The following is a 19088-nucleotide window of genomic DNA, read 5'->3' on the forward strand; positions in this document are numbered from 1 at the left end:
AAAATAAACAAAACAAGTTTGAACAAATTTCAGGTGAAATTCCAATTTTAAATATCTTAACAAGAAAAACTGTGACTTTGACAACCATAATTTTTCTTGTTTTAATAATATATAGGATATTTAAAATTGGAATTTTACCTGAAATTTGTTCAAACTTGTTTTGTTTCACCCCGGAATTAAAACTAAGAGTTTTTCGTAACTATTTTTCTAAACACTATTGACATTTTTTTTTTTTCAAAAACCATACCCCAGTACATGTTTTAAAAATAATAATGTTGAGAAAAACTTTACCTTTTGGAAAATATGCCAAACACAAATTTAAATCCTATCAAAGTCACCCCAGTTTACGGTGTTCGCAAATAAACGTGCAAATCTTAATGATTTTTATAAAATGTACCGTTTTTAATTTATATCCACTTTTCTTTTAGTTTTGTTTTTGCTTTTAAAAAATACTTTTTGAAAGAAAAGCCCCTTTTCGACTTAAAAAACTTTTCAATAAAAAAATCGAAAAAAAATAGCGAGCTTAAAATATGAAAAGGTTTACAAATAGATACAAATAGATGTCAGGTTGAATCTCAGAAACTATTGTCCAATCCAATGTTTCAGAGAGAAAATTGCAGGAAATTTCATCCGATTTTCAAAAATATTTTTATCAGGTATGGCTTTTCTTCGAAAAGAAATAAAAAAAATTTTTTTTATTTTTACTTCAAAATTTGGTAAAGAAATGGTGCATTGCAGATGGGTAATTCTCCGCCAACTCACACAGCAGTTGCCCCGACCCCTCTTCGATTTGCGTGAAACTTTGTCCTAAGGGGTAACTTTTGTCCCTGATCACGAATCCGAGGTCCGTTTTTTGATATCTCGTGACGGAGGGGCAGTACGACCCCTTCCATTTTTGAACATGTGAAAAAAGAGGTGTTTTTCAATAATTTGCAGCCTGAAACGGTGATGAGATAGAAATTTGGTGTCAAATGGACTTTTGTGTAAAATTAGACGCCCGATTTGATGGCGTACTCAGAATTCCGAATAAACGTATTTTTCATCGAAAAAAACACTAAAAAAGTTTTGAAAATTCTCCCATTTTCCGTTACTCGACTGTAAAAAATTTTGGAACATGTCATTTTATAGGAAATTTAATGTACTTTTCGAATCTACATTGTCCCAGAATGGTCATTTTTTCATTTAGAACAAAATTTTTCATTTTAAAATTTCGTGTTTTTTCTAACTTTGCAGGGTTATTTTTTAGAGTGTAACAATGTTCTACAAAGTTGTAGAGCAGACAATTACACAAATTTTGATATATAGACATAAGGGGTTTGCTTATAAACATCACGAGTTATCGCGATTTTACGAAAAAAAGTTTTGAAAAAGTTGGTCGTCATCGATCATGGCCATTCATGGTCACCCGCGACAGACACGGACGACGAAACAAAGAGAAACGCAAAAAGTAACTTTTTCAAAACTTTTTTTCGTAAAATCGCGATAACTCGTGATGTTTATAAGCAAACCCCTTATGTATATATATATCATATTTTTTGTAATTGTCTGCTCTACAACTTTGTAGAACATTGTTACACTCTAAAAAATAACCCTGCAAAGTTAGAAAAAACACGAAATTTTAAAATGAAAAATTTTGTTCTAAATGAAAAAATGACCCTTCTGGGACAATGTAGATTCGAAAAGAACATTAAATTTCCCATAAAATGACATGTTCCAAAATTTTTTACAGTCGAGTAACGGAAAATGGGAGAATTTTTAAAACTTTTTTAGTGTTTTTTTCGATGAAAAATACGTTTATTCGGAATTCTGAGTACGCCATCAAATCGGGCGTCTAATTTCACATAAAAGTCCCTTTGACACCAAATTTCTATCTCATCACCGTTTCAGGCTGCAAATTGTTAAAAAACACCTCTTTTTTCGCATGTTCAAAAATGGAAGGGGTCGTACCGCCCCTCCGTCACGAGATATCAAAAAACGGACCTCGGTTTCGTGATCAGGGACAAAAGTTACCCCTTAGGACAAAGTTTCACGCAAATCGAAGAGGGGTCGGGGCAACTTTTCCCGATTTCGTGTGAGTTGGTAGAGAATTACCCAGATATTGTTTTGCTTTTAAAATATAAAATACAACTTTTTCGAATGATATCGGTAAATTTAAAGAAATCACTTCAAAAAATCAACCTCCACAACTAGATTTTGCACCATCATATCTAAAATAAATATTTTTGAATTTCCAAAAATAAAAACTAAACGTATTCTGGGAATTTAAGTCGCCAGTTTCAAAAAAATAAATAAAAAATCTTTTTTTTAAAGATTGTAACTATTTCTTATGAAAATTCCTCATTACAATCTACAACCTTGTCCAAGACATTAAATCGATCAAATCCCTTTTAAAAGTACAGTTTTTATTTTTTTAACATACCCATTTTGAATTAACAGCCCGCAAAATTGTATGCAAACTTGTATGGAACAACTGATTATGGAAAATTGCTTCTTTTGACATTGAGAATGCATGGTCAAAGTTTCATGCAAAACAAAAAAATAAAATAAAAAAATCACGAAACATTTGCGAAATCGTAGAGGACTACTCTTCTGTAAAGTACCTTTAGATTTTAAATCTGATTTTGAATATAATAGCAAAGTAATATTTTTTCTAAGTATAGAGAAACGGTTAAAAAAAATGGGAATGGCATCTATTATGTTTTGCGCTTGCTTGGTCAATAATTTGATCCTCTTAAATTAAAAAAGAACTAAAATGTTAAAAAAATAATGTTTCTGCGCACATGAATATTTTGTGTTACATTGTTAAAAAGTGTTTTTGATTGCACACATTTTTCCCGAATTGTCCTTGTCCTTCTATAATATTTGGATACCATTTCTTTGGAAACATGTAGGGAAGGCCACATTCGAAAAGAAATCCAAGAAATTTTAAAAAGAATTGATCTTGAGCATGGTAATCTGCCAATGAGCTGCTACTCCGTTATTGACAGATCAGCTGAATTGAACAATGAATCAAAAAAGATCAATGGGAGCCAACCGTCGTTCACTATTTAACCTCTGATGATCCCTACTGATTAGTCAATACCGGCACCCTCCTAAGAAGTCTGCAGTTCAACATAAGGAAGAAGTTTTAGTCTGATAATTGAAAGTGCGTTTTTAGTTTGTCATCACGTTTTTAGTTTGTCGCTTTTTTTCACAAAAATCAAATAAAAATAAGTTTTCATACGAAATTTTTAATTAATTGGCTAGATTTTTTGGAAGATTTTGGGGAATTGCTGTATAATTCTAAATTAAATGCATTTTAAACAACAGTTTAATTTGATTCCAAACACTTTCACCCCACCCTGTGCCGAGTCCAGCCAGCGCCGAAGTGCCATCAGCCGCCAGACAGACAAAGTTGCTAGTAATGTAATGAAAAAAGTTTTCCACCTCAATTGAACGAATAAATCATTTGCGGGTGGCAACGACGATGGGCCGAGCCCGGCCAGAACGGGTTCTTGGCGCAAAGTAGTTTAGTCGCAGAAGCCTTTAGGAATAGTGGCGGAGAAAAAGAGTTTTGTCTTTCGTAAGAGGGTGGAAAACTTTTCCTCTCCGGGGAGACCATGTGATAATTTATCTTGTTTTAAGACTTCATCAGACGCTTTGGGGAAGCTTGTAGCGGGGGCGCGGTTACTCACCTGCTGTGTCCTGTTGTCGACGCCCTTGAACACTTCGCCGAAGGATCCCTTGCCGATTCGTTCCTGCTTTGTGAAGATTAGTTCCGGGTCGACTTTCTGCAAATAGAGAACAAGAAAAAAGCAATCATTAAGTAACAAATTGCAAAAACACAAAAAAAACATGTGGACCGAATGAAGATCCGCTTGTAGCACAGCCCCGCAAACGGGAGAGAAAGAACACACATACGGCATTAATTTAATTAAAAAGTTTTCAATTAAAATTTAATTCGTTTGGCGGGCGTTCGCACACACACACGTTCACATTCACGATGGGGTGGAGGACTGATGTTTGCTGGATGGATACATCGTGTCTAGTTTTATCAGTGGGCCACCATCGGTGTAACTAGTGAGTGAGCAGGACGATGATTTTAAATTTAGTGTACTATATAGACAAGTGCACCCGTGAGGGAAATCAAATGAAATGAGGGAGATTGGTAGTAAAGAGGGGTTGCGAGGAGTGTGGGGTGGTGAGGTTCGGTTCAACATTGATGGTCCCATCGGAGGGTAGCGGGGACTTTAGAGAGGAGGAAAACTTCCGGTTTAACCGGAAATGAATCTGGAAAAAGGGTGCTGGATTGCGATGGACTTAAATTGATGAATAGAATTAGGTTTGAAACGCTTTTTAAAGAAAATTTAAATGCATTTTCCAGGGTAAAGTGCACCTTAAATAAATGCTGTTGAGCAATTTTCTGAGAATTCGGTCATTCATTTTTATTTTGTATTTTTTAATCCTGCTGAAACTTTTTATTGTGCCTTCATACGCCCAAAGAAGACATTTTACATCATTAGTATGTCCATATAATTTTCCATACAAATTTGGCAGCTGTTCATACAAAAATGATGTGTGAAAATTCAAAAATCTGTATCTTTTGAAGGATTTTTTCGATCGATTTGATGTCTTCGGCAAGTTGTAGGTATGAATATGGACTAGACTGAAAAAAATGATACACAGTATTTTTTTTTTTCAAAAAACCGAAATTTTGATGTAAAATAGAATTTGCAATCAAAAAAAAAACTATGGTGAAATTTTGATAACGTGCCCCGTTTTTTAAACTAAAGCCATTTTTTGGTAACTTTTTTCAAAATAGTCGCAGTAATTATTTTTTTAAATCAGTGCCCATGTTTGCTCACCTTGAAAAAAATATTTTTGAAAAGCTGAGAAATTTCTTTATATTTTACTTTTTTAACTCTGTTGATACGACTAGAGGGTGACGAGCGGGAATTCCCGGGAAAAATTTCCCGGGAAATCGGCAATTTTTTGACCTCTCGATTCCCGGGAAATTTGGTCGAGACTCTCGGGAAATTTTATACTTATAAATATCGAACCAAAATTAATAAACTAATCAGAAAAACATTTGAAAAATTCGAAATTGTTTAGAACATTGGATGTTCAATTTTCGATTTTCAAGTTTGAATAAATGGATCAATGCTTCTCTAATTTTCTTTTTCTAAAAGTGTGAATTTTAACTTTTCAAAAATTCCAATAACTTAAATTAAGTGTAACCAAAAAATGTGGAACCCAAAATAAACATAGAAGCATATCTAGCAGTTACACACCATAAATGAAATATTTATTATTTCTAAGAGGGAAAAGCCTTTTCAAGATAAGTTTAATTCCCATATTCTCTCTCGAGCATAGCAAAACTCAAAGTCTATTTTTTTTAAATCTAAGTACCGTAAACTGGGGTGACTTTGATAGCCCGGGGTGACTTTGATAGGTTTTTCAAATGCCCGTCAAATTAATATCTAAACATTTTTGAGAATTTTGAGTATGTAAGCATTAAGGGATAGCTTATTACCGAACATATATGCAAAAATGTGACTGTTACATTGGATGTATCAAAATTAGTGGCCAAATCAAATTTATATCAATGTCACCCTGGGCTATCAAAGTCACCCCAGTTTACGGTAAGTCAATTTCGCTATATCGAGGTTATTGCCTTTTTGATGCCAATATGTCATTTTGTGTTTTGCATATTAAATTATATTTAAAGAATAAAAATCAGGCATTTTTTGTAAGCGGACACTAAGTCCGCTAATTGTGAACATTTAAAGTTGAACTCAAGAAGGAAAAATCAAATTAAAGTTTTTATTTTGAGTCGTTATTTATCATATTGCAGAATGCCATATTGCATAAATGGAAAATTATATATTAGTTATTTTTTTTTTACTTTCAAAAAATCTAATAACAAGTTCAACAAAAAGTTTGTGCAACTTTTGAAAAATCAATCAGTGCGAATGAAGATTCGTAAACATTTTAAACTGCAATTCGAGTCCCAAAAACGCTCGAGAAACGATTTTGTATTTTTAGATTGAGGGAAAAAATCTAAATGTAGAAACAGTTCCTTAAAATAATGAGGTTACTTAAATTTACGTTTCATTGGATTAGTACGAATTGATTGATCTGAATTCATTAAAAAGAAACGTTTTTTTCTTTTTCTTTTAAAGTTATTGACACTATTGGCTAGTTTAAAAAAAAACCCGGGCCCGGGAATTCCCGGGAAATGGCAAAACTCAACTCTCGATTCCCGGGAAATTGAAAATCTCGAGAATCGTCACCCTCTAGATACGACCCTTTATTGTTGATATAATGCCATGCAAAGGTATAAAAACAGGAAAATATGCGACCAATATTTCGATTTTTTGAAAAAAAAAATGGTATTGATTCAAAAATTCATAACTCAGTTAAAGATTTTTTGCACAACCTGAACATTTCTGAAAATTTGGCATTTTATGTCCTCTAAAACATATCAAAAAATTAAATAAAAATAGTGTTTTTTTGCAAATCAAGTTATAGTGACAAAAAGTGAAATTAAAAATCACGATTTTTTTTTGCAGTGTATCATTTTTTTTCAGTGTAGTCCATATCCATACCTACAACTTTGCCCAAATAGATCAAAACATTCCTTCAAAAGATACAGATTTTTGAATTTTCATACATCATTTTTGTATGGACAGCTGCCAAATTTGTATGGAAAATTATATGGACAAACTAATAATGCAAAATGGCTTCTTTGGGAATACCGAAAGCACCAAAAAAGTTTCAGAATGATAAAAAACGAAAATTAAAATTAAAGAAAAAATACCGATTCTGTAGAGAACTGCTCTGTTTATTTTTTTGGGAGCAAATCTCCATGAAGGACTTTCCACAAAAAATCTGATTTTTAAGAAAAACATATTTAGACCAAGACTAACATTTCAAAACAAATGTTAAAAAGGACAGCCCTTTTGAAATGTTCGTTTCGATAGTAAAATTCTTTTCAAAAAATCGAATGGATTAGAAAATTTCACGAATAATTTATTTTCTGACATTGATAACACCGACCAACAAAATTTCTGCGCAGGCTCAACTCGAAGGGAAGCATGAAGTTTGGGGTCCCCAGAAACATGTTGACATGAATTTTTCAAAAGTATTTAGTCAGAGCCGAATGGTTTTTCTCCAAAGTTTGTAGGGAGCATTAGTGCTGTTCACTACTCTCACAAATTGCATGCAATTTTTGCTTGCAAAGAAACTGAGTTTCTTAGTTTCTTATTTTTTTAAGTTCCTTAGTTACTTAGTTTCTTAGTTTCTTAGTTTCTTAGTTTCTTAGTTTCTTAGTTTCTTAGTTTCTTAGTTTCTTAGTTTCTTAGTTTCTTAGTTTCTTAGTTTCTTAGTTTCTTAGTTTCTTAGTTTCTTAGTTTCTTAGTTTCTTAGTTTCTTAGTTTCTTAGTTTCTTAGTTTCTTAGTTTCTTAGTTTCTTAGTTTCTTAGTTTCTTAGTTTCTTAGTTTCTTAGTTTCTTAGTTTCTTAGTTTCTTAGTTTCTTACACAGCAAAAAATCCGATGGTAAAATTGCATGCAAAAGCATGCACATCACCCTTGTGAGCAAAAGCATGTAATATTGTATGAGAAAACATGTACAAAAAAGCATGTACGAAAGAAAAACAAATAAATTTTGCACACCCCAAAAATAACAATCAATCTGGGGAAAGTCACATCCAGACTACCAAGTCCACGCCCCAACCGTCTCGGCTATCTCACCGTCTTGTTTATTCTGTGTTCTACGCCGACGTACCAGTAGGTTTCCCGTACGTCGTATACTGAATTAACTGTATACGATGTATGGGGAACGTACAGCTACATCGGTGTTGATTCAACTAAATTCACAGCGGCGAGATAGCCGAGATGGTTGAGGCGCGGAATTGGTAATCTGGATATGACTCAAAAATTTCGTTATTTCACAAAATTTAATTATTTTCCTTTTTAACATGCTTTTTGTGTTCACGTTTTCTCATACAATATTACATGCTTTTGCTCACAAAGGTGATGTGCATGCTTTTGCATGCGATTTTACACAGATTTTTTTTTACTGTGTAGTTTCTTAGTTTCTTAGTTTCTTAGTTTTTTTTTTAGTTTTTAGTTATAGGATTCAAGTATGTAAACTCTCTGTCTCCCAGTGTAAAAGGAATAATTATTGTCAAACATGTTTAGATTTCACTTCTTCAAATCTCCAATAACCATCATCATCAACAGGCTATTGCTCAATGCCCCATGTCACGACTCTGATCGATCTTAAACCCATTTTCTACAACTCAAAAGTCACGATGACGGCTGCCGTTTCTGTAATTACCAAGCTGGGTTGTCACCAAACAGCTGATTCTAGGCTGCTGCTGCAGCCACGAGCTACAATTACACAACCGCCACACTTTCAGCCTAGAGATCGTTGAAGACTTTAAGATTTGTGAACTGTTCAACCCTCATTGGCATGACTGTACGGAGTTTGGAGACACGATGATTTCGATCAGCCAAAGTTGAGCTCTCTGTTATGAAGTCTCCGTTATACCAGTTGTTTCTTATAGTATGAGTCACAATTTCTGAAGCATATCTCCATATCTACATACGATGGCACGATTAGTACGGCAGATTTTTTCACTTTCATCCGTCCAACAATGCCGCCATCGTTCCGTTAGATTGGCGAAATTCTCCGCAGAGATAATGACTTCAACTTTGCGCCGTCGAAACTACAGCCCAACCCTGGTAGTTTGACGCAGTCAAACAGAAAACAAAACCATCATCAATCACTGTCAAACAACCGGGGTTCAACGGTAGCTGGAAAAAAGTGAAACGACGATGCCACGTCTATGGCGAAAAAAAAGCTCGATGCTGCAAAGTTTCAGTGCAGAAGCAACAGTTCAAGCCGTGGCAGTGCATCATCGCGCCGAGGATGCTACAACTACACCAGAAGGGAAGGAAAATTAGTTCATCAAGTAGATGGGAAAAGAACAACAACCAACCGAGAGCAATTTTCATTAGTCTCTAGTCTCGGGTAAATCGCGTGTTCTGTACGGAGAGGGGTATTAGTGTAATGCACACGATTAAACTTCTTTTTTGTAGTTGCTGCTTCAAATGGAAGAAACGGAGCAGCATTAAAAATTGCATCCAATTCTTGGTCGGATCTCAGACGGGTCTAGGAACGTGACCGAGTCTAGTTTTTTTTTGTGTGATGATTCTCGTTTTTTGTTGTTAAAACCAAAGTCAGTCAGTCAGTCAGTCGGTCATCGGATCGGATATCTCGCCTTCTCAGTTAGCCACGTTGTGTGGAGTGAAGCTCTTAGAATGCTGTATAATGATGGTGTAATTACAGCCCCAGAGGTTCCCCATTGTTGGAATGTAATTGTTTTGCTATTTTTTGTGCTTTTTCTGTGAGCATCGTTTCGTGTGAGAGAGCTGAGGATCGTTTTTCAAAGTGCTGATGAACGAGCTTTCAGCTGATGCATTAATCGTATCACTGCGAGCTGCAGTTGCAATTATTGCTAAAGTGGTTGCGCTAATGATACTGATTCTGTTTTTGATGCATGAAACTTGGTTATTTTGCAAACGGAAATTCACAATAAACAAAACATCTGAGTGAATTTTCAGAATTCGATTCACAAAAATATTTCATTAGTTTTCTAAATTTTGAAATTTAAATGTTACAAAACCATGTCTCAGTTGACTTTTGATAAGCAATAAATAGCAAAACAGTGTCTGAGTCACCCCTCTGTCACTGAACAATCCCAACACAGGAAATTTCAATGCACACACCCCAACAACCTTCCCCATGGAGTGTGGGTTCACACCGGCAGTGCAATTTGAACAAAAAAAAACAAAGCGCAATCGAAAGTGTGCACTTTTATTTTGTGGCGACACGCACTCCTAGGTAATGACATTTAGGAAAAGTGCAGTTTGCACACGCACACACGTGCAAACGAAAGAGTTCGTGCCACGCGCACAAAAGCGTGAGCGAGTTTTCTCCTTTCTCTCTCTCCCTCTCGTGGCACACGCGGCAATCAACAGTTTGACGTGTCGTGTTTGTGTTTTTTTTTTTATTATCAAACAAAGCGAAAATCGATTTTTTTTTAGTTATGTAGATTCGTTTAAAAACTGTTTAAAAAAAACATATTTTGATTACACAAAGCTACATTTTTTATTTGATTGAATTATAAAAAAACACTTTGATCATAACCACTTTCAACAGACCAATAGTCGTGCTGTACGGTTACAACTACCAACCTATAGCCTGGAGAAATTTGCATAATGAAGCCGACGACGTCGCCGGGTGTGTGCTAATTAGCTTACTCGCTTCGTGTAAGTCACGGCAAGTATTTGTCACCAGGTATTGTAATGCTACCTAACTAGCCGTGTGACACGTCTGAAGGTTTTCCACATTCTTGAATCCCCACGGAGCGAGGCCAGCTACTGGCGGGGGGTGGTCTAGGGTTAGAAATGTTGTTTGACCTTTTCTGTTATGCCGCGGTACACAGGATTCAGGAACATTCTGTTGCGAAGGAGTTTGTTACAAAGTTAAGAATGGGATGTCTTGAAAAGTAACAAAAGTAATCATGTCACGATGACAAGTTTCAGAAAATTCATCTGATATGTAATTTGCATTTTTCATACTTTTTATCAGGGCTGCGGAGTCGGGTCATATTTCAAGCGACTCCGACTCCGGCTTTCTGGGATTAGCCGACTCCGACTCCGACTCCGGCTCCGGCTTTCAGATCCAATCGACTCCAACTCCGGTCTAACAACTCTATCCGACTCCGACTCCAGCTTTTAAAAAATGATTGGCTCCGACTCCGACTCCGACTCCACATATTTTTAAATATTTCAAAAGTTAGTTTACTATTATTTCGAAACATTGTTAAATAGAATTATTTAAAAACACTTTAAGTGGAAAAAACCGAAAAAAAGTTTCTAGTTTTACAAGATTTAGACGTTATTGAAACAGAAATAAAAAAAACGCCAGTTTTGAAGGCGCACGGCGTGTTTTCTGGGCAACCTTAAGGAGAAAAAATAGTCATCACTACTTTCAAAAGTGTCTTATAGGAAATTTTCTCAGCTTTCCAATGCTTCTAAGAGCGAAATGTTTCATCGGGAAATTTCTGAGATATCTCTATTTTAAGTTTTTTTCTTTTAAAATCCTTGATCATTTATTGGAAACTTTTAAATAACAGTCCAGGAAACTTGTCAAATGATGTGTTTCATGTGTATTTTACTGACCAAAATGTGCAAAATAAGACAAGAAACAACTTTGTAGAAGGTTGCAAACCGCTAAACATTTTGAAAATTAAGTTTTAACCGAATTTTTGAATATGTGGGATTTATTCAAATAATAAAATAATAAAACCGTATTGAAATATTATTTTTACAAGAACAAATAGATTATTACATAATTGTTGTGTACAAATAACACCGGTCTGCTCTGATTCAGCTTGGAATTAGCTGATACAACCGAAATTTCTACAGGTTTGAGATTGATAGGGTATTACAAGATTTTTATGAATAAATATCATATTTCCTTAATCAAACACTAACTAGTTGCATGGATACAAAACATGTTTTATACTCAAAATTATACTGCAAATTACTGTTGCTAGCTTTAGGAGAAATACTTTTCATTAGTATGAAATGATTGTTTCAGTTTTTTTGTATTAAATGATCAAGGAATTAGCAATATTTTAGAAGTTTATAAGACTCTCATCTTCAATCTCATCTTAAAAAAATATATATGTCTTGATTTTTGTTCAAATAGTTTGGAAAGAAAGTTTCTGTTAGATTTTTTTTTGTTAAAATACTATTTAATTTTTGTTCAAACAAAAATAAATGTTTGTGACGGTGTTTTCAGAATTCTGAATTGGAAGACTCGAGTTTTATTGCTACTTTTAAGTGCATTTTCTACAGAAAACATTTTATAAAATTTTATCTTTATTTTATACTCATGAAAATATGACTTTTGAAGCTTGCTACAGTAATATGTAGTACATTTTCGATTTCAAATCATATTTGTATTTATGTTCCTGGTTAATGTTTGCTTAAGAAAATATCAAATTTATTCATTTAAATTCAATAATACCATCCTGCCAAAGTTTCGGTTGAACAAGCTAAATCAGAGTAGACACGTGATATTTGTACACAAAAAATATGTAATTATCAAATAATTCTTGTAAAAAATACATTTTTACACTGTTTTATGATTTTAATTTCTGAATAAATCCCATATATTCAAAAACTTAGACAAAACATAATTTTCAAAATGTTTAGCGGTTTGCAACCTTCTACAAAGTTGTTTCTTGTCTTACTCATCAAAATGTGCAAACATTTTGATGATCATTTGATAAGTTTTCTGAATTGTTAGTTTAAAGGTTCCAATAAATAATAAAGGAATTTTAAACCAAAAAACTTAAAATAGAGATATCTCAGAAATTTCCCGATGAAACATTTCGCTCTTAGAAGCATTGGAAAGCTGAGAAAATTTCCTATAAGACACTTTTGAAAGTAGTGATGACTATTTTTTCTCCTTAAGGTTGTTCTAGAAAACACGCCGTGAGGCATTTTCAAAAGAACAGTTTGGTAAGTAAATTTTGATTTATTTACTTAACCTCAAATTTTCATTAAATTGATTAAATGCTAAAATATTAAATTGTTATTTTTTTAATGATCATTAAAAGAAAGCTGGCTTTAATGATTGATTAAACATATAAATTCAATTTGCTCACTTTTAAGTTGACATTTATAAAAAGCACAGTGACTATCATAGTCACCTTGTATTTTTAAATACCAATTTTTATCGAAACTATTTTTCAAAGCTTCTTTGAAATTTTTAAGACGTATGTACATGGACATCACGCCAAGGCTGAAGAAGTCTATTATTACAAATCAATGTATCTAAAAAGTCTTCGTGGTAAGAACGCTTAAGGGGTCCTTTTCAAATATCCGTGACCTAGAAAATATTTTACCTCGGAATTTTTGATTTATTTGATTTTTTTATTTTTTTTATATATATTTCAAAGGAGGCGCGCGATACTTCTTGCATCTTTACCTAAAACGAAGCTTTATGAATGGTCGTGCGTCTCCATGAAAATTTATGAAAAAACTTAGAATTGGATAAAAATTTAGGTCACGGATATTTTTTTTATATTGAAATCCTGTCCTATCCTGAAATCTTGAGATTTGTTCAACGATAATTTGTAACAATATCAAAATAGTTTGCCTATGGATCAACATTCTCAGAAACTTTTAATTTTTTGTACAAAGTTATTAACAAAATGCGCATGTTAAGTTCCAAGTAATAGATTGTTATATTCGTTGAATATTTGTTGGAAGAGTTATCCTGTCAGTTATTTTTTTGTTTTCGATTTCCATAAATAGTGATTATCATTTATAGTTTTTGATGCACCTCGTAACTTTTTTCCTGAATATTGATTTACTTAAAACCACCAAGACATTCGCTATCGGGGTATAAGATGACTGTGTGTGTACTTTTTCAGAAAGAACTAAAGAAAAAATAAGAATGGCAACGCAGCGCATGCAACTTGAAAACAAATTAAAAATATAAGAAGTTTTGTAAATTAATCTGTTTTATAGCAAATACTAAAAAATAAACATAATTTTTGTTGAATTTAAGATAACTCCGACTCCGACTCCAACTCCGGGTAATCAGAAATTTTCGGCTCCGACTCCGACTCCAGCTGTTCGAGTTTTTACGACTCCGACTCCAGGCTTCCCAAAAAGACCCGACTCCACCGACTCCGGCTCCGACTCCGACTCCACAGCCCTGATTTTTATTACCTTCAACACATCAACCAAAGATTTATGTACCAACATAAAAAAAAAGTGTAAACTTACACGTATTTTTGTGCAATATTAAACTCATTTTATATAATTTTTAGTAAAATAGAATCGAAAAATGTAATGTTTCCAGAATTCAACTTTTGTTGTAATGTGTATTTAATACAACACAGAAACAAAACCCCTTTAAGTAAAACACAGTAGGAAAAATCATGTCAAAATTACATCGAAGTATGTGAACAGACTATGCAGCAGAAAAAATGTGTATTATTGTCCCTCAAGCGTGTAAATTTACATCTCTTTATGTATCATTCTAATATTTGTAAACATTGTTGCAAAATAACATCGAAAAAAGGTATTATTAAACTATACAATTTTTCCAACCAGATATAATCAAACATGTTTTGTAGTGTGAATAAAATGCAAAATAAAAACAGTTGACTTTAAATTAAATATAGTAAAAAAATAAATAATGACTGTGGACAGAATTTGCGTCAGTAAAATCTATAATTGATTTCAAAACCATATAAAATTATATCTGTTTATGTGTTATTCACTTTTCCCTCCAAAAATAAGGTAAAATTACATAAAAGAGGTAACATTTTGCCATAAAATTTAAGAAACTTCCAAAGTATTTGTTAAATACTTTGTGATGAAAAAAATGTACATGTGCTTATGTTACACATGACCATTATGACAAGGAACTTTAAACAAAGATCTCAACATTTCAAGAGTTTTTTTTTTTTATAAAAAAGGTCCAAATAGTATTTGCATTTTAAGTGCCACCTTGAGTCAAATGCAAAAATTTGAAATTTTGTTTATTGGACTTAAAAAAAACTCCAGATTTATTCTATGTATGAAAGGAGAATGGGCAAATTTGTATGGGAGCTGGTCCAAGGATGTACACGAACGGGACCAACTTTTTTCGAATGATCTCGCCGAGACATGAAAAAAAGTCTTCTGGACCAACTCTCTAAACCCCGGGGTTCAAAAGTTACAAGTTGTTGAAGCTTGAGCATTTTGGGTTAAAATGTACAAAAAATCGTATTTTTGCTATTTCTAAAATCATTCATAAAATCTCTGTTTCATTATGGATTTCGATTTTCTTGACTTCATTCGACGCGTATCAGCAAAAACTATGAGTTCTGATATGTCTTAGCATGATTGAAACATTATTTCTCTTGTTTTTATCCGTTTGAACCGTTTGTTCAAAAGGCATCCCATAGAAACAAGTCGAAACTTGAAGATTTTGAAACCGGGTCCAACCCAGACTGCTTCAGTGAGTATGGAAGGCTTCAGTGTAATGTTGTAACAACTTATTGGGATGGTCTGAGTCATCCGAGAACTCCTTGGAGTTAAGACCGGTGAGTCTACCGCCGTAACAAGCAAGATGCGGCCATACCCGCATGGCTTCAGTGAGTATGGTAGACTACTATGCTGATGTGTTGGAGTGTCCTGGGTTCTCCTAGGACTCCCTGGAGTTAAGATCTGAGGGTCTACTACCGTAACAATCCAAATGTCGACCAGTGAGTGTGGTAAACTGCTTTGCTAATGTGTTAGGATGTCTTGGGTCATCCAAGGACTCCCTGGAGTTATGATCTGTAGGTCTACGGCTGTTACAAGGACTCCCTGGAATGGTCCAGAACATCCCAACATAACAACAATACAGTCTGCTATACTCACTGAATCTTTGCGGTTCCGACCTTGTAAAAAAAAAAAAAAAAAACGGTAGTAGACCCACAGATCTTAACTCCAGGGAGTCCTAGGAGAACCCAGGACACTCCAACACATCCGCATAGTATTCTACCATACTCACTGAAGCCATGCGGGTATGATCCGTGGTCAAAAACCGCCGACATCTTGCTTGTTACGGCGGTAGACTCACCGGTCTTAACTCCAAGGAGTTCTCGGATGACTCAGACCATCCCAATAAGTTGTTACAACATTGCACTGAAGACTTCCGTACTCACTGAAGCAGTCTGGGTTGGACCCGGTTTCAAATCCTTGAAGTTTCGACTTGTTTTTATGGGATGCCTCTTGCACAAACGGTTCAAACGGATAAAAACAAGAGAAATCATGTTTCAATCATGCTAAGACATATCAGAACTCATAGTTTTTGCTGATACGCGTCGAATGAAGTCAAGAAAATCGAAATCCATAATGAAACAGAGATTTTATGAATGATTTTAGAAATAGCAAAAATACGATTTTTTGTTCATTTTAACCCAAAATGCTCAAACTTCAACAGCATGTAACTTTTGATCCCCGGGGTTTAGAGAGTTGGTCCAGAAGACTTTTTTTCATGTTTCGGCGAGATCTTTCGAAAAAAGTTGGTCCCGTTCGTGTACATCCTTGGACCAAATTTGCCCATTCTCCTTTAAATTATTGATCAAACACCATGAATTTTGTTATCCATATGGCCAATGCTCGTATGGTTCGGTAAATGTCCTCCCGGGAAAACTTCCCTGAAGGCCATAGCCACTCCAGATCCCACTGCGGTTAATATCCCACCAAATTAGTCCCAACCAAATTGTCACAAACCATTCGGTATTCCAATGAACATTAGAATACAAACTGTTACTAATCTAATGTGAGAAAAGATCAAAATTAAAATCACATTATTTAGAAAAAAATAGATTCATGAATATTTTTTTAAATATTTTGAATTGAAATAATCATTGAAGAAACATATAACCATTAATTAAACTAATTTAATAATTATTTTTATTCACTCCTCGGAAATCAGCTGCCACAAAAGCAATTTCGGCCGCAGTCCTAAAACCTACAGCCAACTCGCCGTTTTGCAGACAGAAATAAAAGTTCAAAACAAATTACCCGAATTAGTTGCGTCAATCAGCGTCCGTCCGGCCAACATGAAAAGCTCTCTCGTCGATATGCTCAAATCGTAGCCGCGGTGGGGTCGATCACGTTCGGCGGATCGTTCATTCAGGCATAACAAATGGGAAAAAATGAGTGAAAACTTTCGGTTTCCAAACATCACCATCATCGACGTCGACGTCGTCCACCGGTAGCCAGCCGGCAGTGGCAACAAAACGCATTTTCAAAGCAATTTCCTTTCGTTATCGGAGTTTTCTTCTTTTCGCGAGGGATTTTTTTTTCTCCGGTGGTGTGTGTTAACTACACACATTTGCGTGAGTGGCATTTTTTGCCACCTTGCCAAACAGTGGGAACCTTGAGATTTTTTTAAATAATAAAAAGGAATTTGCTTATTATCTTAAGATATTTTTTTGTGATAACTTTTTTTCGCATATTTTCCAGAATTTTTATGACCAAAATCCGAACTCAATTACACCGTGCACAGCATGTTACGTGTCAAAAATCCACCACGCAGCATAAAAGCGTTCATGCAGGCAATATTTGCACATTTATAACGCGCGCTCACACACACAAAACCACATGCATGAAACGGATCTTGCCCCCGCGCTGAATTCAACGCCAGCTAAACGTCAGCGCAGCGAGTGAGAGATTGATGGATTTGAAAAACGTAAACGCACACACACACACACACACATGTAAACTTCCAAAGAATATAAAAAAAACCCGTACACATTGGGTGGGGGATTTTTCCACCCACTCAGTGAGCAGCATCAGCTTCCGAAATCAATTGGATTTCAATCGAGAAAACTTCCGATGAAGCAATTTCCAATTTGCTGCTGGGGCTTTTTATTACTGCGAGTTGCGCTTTTTTCGGTAGCGAAAGAAAAAAATGGTGTTGGAGGAAAAAAGGGAAAACAATTTCGTGATGTGAAGGAGTGCTGACGGTTGACGGGAAAATGTTTGTGAAAAATTGACGTTTGAATGTGGTGTCATAATTTTTTAAGGCGATATGGGAAGGAAAATAATTGCTTATTGAAACCAACCTAAGAATAAATTTTGATGAACATATTTATCTCATCAGAAATTTTAGAGAATTTCTTAAATTTGTGTTCAAAGTATTATTAATTTTGCAAAGCATGCACATCACCTTCGTCAATAAAGACACTTAATATTACACGCTGCATGTACAATTTTTGTAAATACAAAAAATAGTTGCAACCGACGGGACTCAAACCCAGCACCTGCAGTAAGGACTGGCGTCTTAGCTCGCTCGGCCATCAGACCGATGAAAAATGGAAAGGATAAACGTGAGCTTCATATTTCGGTCAAGTAGGTTTCCCACACTGATGGGCAACATATTTCAGAGTGTAATATTACACACAATTTCATAAAATAATGCAAAATTTATTTTACACGCAGCTGGATTACTACTTAATTTGCTGTGTGGTTCAAAAACAAGCCATAACTTTTTATCAATTACTTTTTATAGAAGGTGTTAATAACAGATAAAATCTGGTTATGACAACTGTTTGAATCATTTAAAAATAATCTACACAGAAAAAAAAGTTTTATTTTGGAAGGTTGAAATTTTGGTTGGTTGAATATTGCCTCTTTTTTGAGTAATATTTCTTTAAAAATGTGTAAAAGTGTGAACCTAATGAAAATTCATCAGAGACCGATGAATATTCATCAGTTCCTGATGTAATATTACACTTTTTTTGACACAAAATCTGTCAACATTTCCTGATGAATATTACAACAGTTCTACTTCTGTACATTTGCTTTCTCTAAATTTGGTCGTAGAAGGCGTAGATTGCAAGAAAAATTGTGGATGTCTTCGACAAAGTTGCTTGAGTTTGCAAGCCCAACAATTTTCTAGGAGATTCCAAGAAGATTTGTTCTCTTGGCCAAATCCGAGCAGAAACAAATTGAAAATAAAATGTTTCAACCAGATCATCAATTTCAAATCTTTTTTTTTTACATTTTCTCACATTTTTATTGAACACCAAAATGTTTACATGAAAATTCCTTTTTAATTTTTTTTTCCTGGTTTCCTGTCTTCTTGGGGAAGTTTAGAAAAAGAAGGGACAAAAACATAACCCCGTCTCTAGACTCATCAACAATCCATTTTCAACCAAATCTTTAAAAGGCTTAGAAAAAATTATGGTTGAATGTTTGACTTGTTTAATGTGACTTTGCAAATGTTTTAAAAAAATGAAAAAAAATGAAGTATCTTAAAAAGCCAACTTTGGCTGTGTATTTTACAAACATTTCCGATATTTTTAGTAAGTATGTGGGTCATTCCTTCCCAAGTGACCACGCGTCCAACATCGACCTTCACCAATTCTGCTCATATTTGGCATGGGGGTTGTTTTTGCCCCAAAAACAAAGAATCCAAAGTTTGGTGACATTTGGTCCACCCCCGCGCCCATGGCACTCAAAACCTCAG

General features: G+C 34.5%; 1 protein-coding gene across 7 annotated transcripts in view; it reads right to left on the reverse strand.

Annotated features, from left to right (window-relative positions):
* The window catches only part of LOC120428848 (germinal center kinase 1), a 178813-nt gene that overhangs the window by 36562 nt on the left and 123163 nt on the right, over positions 1-19088 (reverse strand). For all 7 annotated transcript variants that reach the window (XM_052708111.1, XM_052708110.1, XM_052708109.1 and 4 more), the window contains one exon: positions 3675-3770. In XM_052708111.1, coding sequence (XP_052564071.1) covers positions 3675-3770 — 96 coding nt within the window. The remainder of the gene's footprint in view (positions 1-3674; positions 3771-19088) is intronic.

Source organism: Culex pipiens, chromosome 2 (genome assembly GCF_016801865.2).
Source record: "Culex pipiens pallens isolate TS chromosome 2, TS_CPP_V2, whole genome shotgun sequence".
Lineage (NCBI taxonomy): Eukaryota > Metazoa > Arthropoda > Insecta > Diptera > Culicidae > Culex > Culex pipiens.